This window comes from Eurytemora carolleeae, unplaced genomic scaffold (assembly GCF_000591075.1).
Source record: "Eurytemora carolleeae unplaced genomic scaffold, Eaff_2.0 scaffold247, whole genome shotgun sequence".
NCBI lineage: Eukaryota > Metazoa > Arthropoda > Copepoda > Calanoida > Temoridae > Eurytemora > Eurytemora carolleeae.
In genome coordinates, this window is record NW_019396307.1 from 1 (window position 1) to 4,891 (window position 4,891).

Sequence of the window (4,891 nt, forward strand, 5' to 3'; positions counted from 1 at the left end):
TCGAATATTAGGCCTACTTTTGCAGGTTAAAATGGCATTTTAGAGCAAAATGTTTAATCGACAACTTCCCCCCCCTTTCCTTCATTTATGGACATTGTACAGACAAGAAACACTTTTGTTCAATGAAAAATTACTTTAAGTAAGCCACAAATCTTAAACAGATTTTATCAATATTAGAAATAGGTATTTAACATACCTTTGAAGAGAACATTTGACAGCTGCTGAGTATTTTGTTCTTGTAACAAGTCTGATTTGACCTCGATCACGTGCTGTAACGTCACATTTTGTTTTCCAGTATTTCCATGGATAACTCTGTTTGCACCATCTTTTGAGAATTTGCGAATTTTCTCCAGAATTTCATCAGTTTTTAGTTGCGTTTCCTGCTTGAATAGATCGTTTTCTATTTCTTCAACCGGCTGAAATGATTCTACGTTGAACCGGCTTCGTTTTGGAAACGTTGGCTTACGAACCGGACTGTTTTGATCTTCTCTTCCAAGTTCCGACACTTCCTGAAAAACTATAGGAAAACGTTTAAATGAATTTATAAATTTTTTTCCTTTTTTATTTACCTAAGTGCAATGGCTCTGATTGTGATAAAGATCTTTTTCTGCTAAAAAACTCCTTTGTTTGGTTTGGTTTTAAACTTGCTCCTTTCAGGGGCTCACCGTCAAATAGTGAGCACAAGCAAACCCTGAAACGTGAAATATTATTTTTATGTTCATTTTTAAAATTTGTTTTTCTTTTTGTGTCGGAATAGAAACAAGGTAAGAATTCTGTTCATGTATTATTAACGACTGTTTTAAATTTGATTAAATATCTATCAAACTACAATATTTGTCAATAAAATATCATAATCTTTTTATTTTTTATTCTTTCCAGACGAAATTTCATATCCTAAGCTGAAATATATACTAAATGTATCCATACATATTTTCAAGTTCAAAATCAGAAAATCATGAAATGTTGTTTGTCAAATAATATTTTTTTTATTAAGAAGTACACAACTATATAATATCTGCTATGCCTCTAATATATGTGTTTTTTATTTCATTTTAATGCATTGATATGGTATATTAGATTAGATATGAGGTCAAACTTTTTGAAAACGAACCATCCGAAATAAAATCAAACCCGTAGTAAATATAATTCTAATAAAATGTTTACTAAGATCTTTTTACAGGAATTCACATTTCAAATCATGATTGGTCGTCTTCTAATTGTCATGTTTACTCAAAAACACGGTAGTATGAAGAAAGGTTTTTTTTATCTTTTTTGATAATTTTTATCCAAAATTGCTGTTCGGACTGAAATTCATTTATTTTCTCCAATTTAGCGAATAAACACCTTAACCATTTGTTGGCATACACATACCTTCGGGGGAAAACGATTTTCAAAGGCCATTAAAGGTTTAGCCTCTCCATCATTAAAAAAACCAAATTTTATTTTGTTCTAACCTGATTAAAAGAAATAAACTAAAAAACTTCATAATTTGCTGAATTTGATCTCTATCACCTTGCTTTCCTCTCTACATAGAACAACTTTTCATTTTCACTAGCTCTGAAAAAAATATTAAGTTTTGGGCGTAAAAGTCGATTTTTTCTATTATTTTGTTGTAACTTTGTAATCAGAAAAAATATTGGCCACTTAAATTAAGAGAATTAGTTATTTTACAAGGTTTACCAACACGATGGGGTTTCAGAGACAGTGGAAAAGAAATTATTTATTTTTTTACATTCATAGTTTGCCTTGTTTAGTTCATTAGTTTTAGTAATTAATTTATTTTTAGCATGAGCTCCACATATCTAACTTTGCTTTTGGTCTGCTGTACAGTAACAGGTATTTAAAATAAAGTATGGAATGGAACAAAAAAAGGGCTTAAATCTTAATAAAATTTTTTTCACATTTTACGGACGTTTGATGATATCTCGGGAACTAATTTATTATTATAAACAACAAGCTGTAGGGCCTGTGGAAAAAAAATAAAAAAATAAAGCAATTTCACCCCATTCTGTCCAGCCGTTTGGTGGGCTATCGGTGACATATTTACGAATGTCTTGTTTTATTATAAATAATAAAAAAGATTGTAAACGGAGCTCAAGATTACAGGGCAAGGACGGGAAAGTCTAAGTAATCACTATATGTTGCACGAGTTAACATGAATTCAATCATTGCNGTCCATTTATAACAATCAACATCATAAACATCGCTGCAGGGAGTTCTGGTAGTGTTCCAGAGAGTTCACAAGTTGATGAAAGCACAAATACTGCTGATGAAGTCCAGGTACAGAGTGCTTTAGAAAATTATTTTTTAAACCTAATATTTGTATGTATATCTTGATTTCTTTTTATTCAGATATCTAAATTTTAGAATGTTTTTTTTGAATATTATCATTTCATAATTGTAATTTTTTTATTTTAATTTTTGTATAGGATACGAAGATATTCCTTTTATACATCATTGTTGGTTCTATGATTGGATCTCTAATTGGCTTTTTGATGAATTTCATGATTGGATCTGTTATTGGCTCCGGGGTTGGCTCACTGATTAGTTCTTTAATTGGATACCTTCTTGGCTCCGAGATAAGCTCAATGCTTGATTTCATGATTGGCTCCACAATTGGATCTGTGATAGGATCCGTATTCAGCTCCATTATTGATGTTTATTATGGATCTATGATTGGTTCAATGTTTGACTACATGTTTGGATCTACAATTGGCTCCTTGATTGGATTGTTGATTAGCTCCATAACCGACTACATGATTGACTCCCTAATCGGCTCCATATTTGGCTATGTTGGAAGCGCCATAATAGGATTCTTAATCGGCTCTACGGCAGGCTACCTCATCATGTTCATGGGGGATATTATGGTCCGGTCGCTACTGCTGCCGATCCTTACAACAATTATTGGTTTCATCATTGGATTTTTCTTTTACGACATCATTAATTGGATCTACACCATTCTCTTTAAATATGTAAAATTATTTATCTTTTAAATTATATAAAATGCGTACGTCGAGTAAAACGAAGTTTAATTAATTACCTGAAAAAATTTCCACATTTTTATCCAAAAAGACACTAATATTGTGTATAATTAGATATATAAAATTTAAAGAGAAACATTTTTTTATTGTTTGGATTTCTAGGGTGGTTGGTGGGGGTCTTAGTAGGATTATGGAACCCCCTCCCCCTGGACCATTTGATCTACCTGCTCATTTTTTATTTAACCTTGGTCCTGATATAATCTTCTTTAGTACCTGATAAAGAAAATTGAATCCAATAAACCTATCAGTTGACGAGACTTAAAGGGACTGTTGGTGTAAATTTAAGGGACCCTCAATGCAAGGATGTCAATGCTTGATTACAACGGTATCCTGAAAAGTGGGTTTTTATCGGAGAGTTTGACTGTGCAGAACATGTATTATTTCCTAAATGCTTAATTAAGCGTAATTAAGTTTTTTTTATAGACGCACTAAAAGAATCCATTAGAGGCATTGTTTACGATCCGGCCATTTCATTTGATGACCCGCTCGGAAAAAATGAAGTATAAAATAATCACATTTTTTATTAATTCTTCTGCCCAAACTTGATGAATCATTCAGAAATTGGGAAGTTTTTACTTTTTTACAATCTCTCATATAGTTAATTGTTAAGATTTGTGTTTAAGGAACACATTTTGGTTGATAATATGCTCCACGGATCCGGATCTAGGATGCCAAAATGTTGCGGATTCGGATCTGAAGCACTGCTGAGATGTAAATGTGATTATTTCAAAATTGAATTCTCTTTTAGTTTGCTCTTTTACTCTGATATAAGGAGGCCAAAACCAAAAATAATGATTACACGTGGCAGAGACACCTAGCGGAAAAAAAAGTAGTTTTAACATTGTATAATTATATATATTGTCTGTAGCCGGCCAAACGGCTGGACCGATTGGGCTGAAATTTTTTGTGGACACTCATGGGTCGCCGGGGGGTGTTATAGTCTAAACAAATTCGAAATTAATAAAAAAAATATTTTTTTCAAATTATTTTTCACGGGCAACGCCGGGCCCTTCAGCTATTTGTGTATAAATCAAATAACAAATATTATAAAATAGTAACTATATACGAATGCGTCGAAAAATAATCGATGACTTTAGGTTGAAATATCTGAATGATTTGTTTGAATTTAAATTGATTATTTTACAAAAAGTAGCGTATATTGCAATTTTCTGAATTTGTATGGACGCTACGTTCTTCAGTTTAAGTCGTTTTTAGCAACTTTCTCCTTATTGACGAAATTTTTCGCGAACACTCCCTTTAACTTCCTAATTACCTAATTAAGGACGAATAAGAATAAGATTAATGTCAAATTACTAAAAGCTCTAAGTACAGCTCTGTGTGCTGTAATCAAATTATAAATGTATAGAAGAAAATTACAAGATAATTCGGGATAATCCTAAGAGAGTAAATATGTCCAAAAAGATAAACCAAACAGATTTAATAAAAGACGCGTAAAAAAATTAATCCTTACATTACTTCTTTCGTCGGTTAATGTTCTAGGTGTCTCGCACTGAGAACAATATTGCGCTTTTCTTTAAAAGTGACTTGGTTCGTTATTAAGTGTTGTTAAGGTTCCACAAAATCTGAGAAGTTTTAAAATTTAAAATTATTTATTCATTGGCTTTTCTTGCACTTTGCCAACTTTTGACCCTGAGGAAAAAGGTATATGAAAACGAACCAAAAACGAAAATTTTTTTATTGGTAAAATTAAACTTGTTATGTGGAGTTAAGCCCGAAAACGTAAGTAAACTGAAATGTGATAAAAAATTCAAAAATATTTTTAAAACATGGAATAAAAAAAATCCGCAAATCCATTTTTTTAAAAAAAAAACGGTCGCAAATATGTGTTT

General features: G+C 31.6%; 2 protein-coding genes across 2 annotated transcripts; one reads left to right on the plus strand and one right to left on the minus strand.

The window, feature by feature from the left end:
- Positions 1-196: 196 nt before the first annotated feature.
- Positions 197-1,548, minus strand: LOC111700644 (uncharacterized; the record flags this gene model as incomplete). Its single annotated transcript, XM_023471625.1, is given in 3 exon segments — positions 197-517; positions 570-691; positions 1,455-1,548. Coding segments are annotated over 3 exon segments (475 nt in total), but the record flags the coding sequence as incomplete, so codon positions are not given.
- Positions 1,549-1,783: 235 nt separating this feature from the next.
- LOC111700631 (uncharacterized) lies at positions 1,784-3,036 on the plus strand. Its single transcript, XM_023471615.1, has 3 exons — positions 1,784-1,836; positions 2,213-2,280; positions 2,430-3,036. Exons 1-3 carry the CDS (start codon positions 1,788-1,790, stop codon positions 2,991-2,993), a joined length of 681 nt encoding a protein of 226 aa, XP_023327383.1. The 5' UTR covers positions 1,784-1,787; the 3' UTR covers positions 2,994-3,036.
- Positions 3,037-4,891: the final 1,855 nt, after the last annotated feature.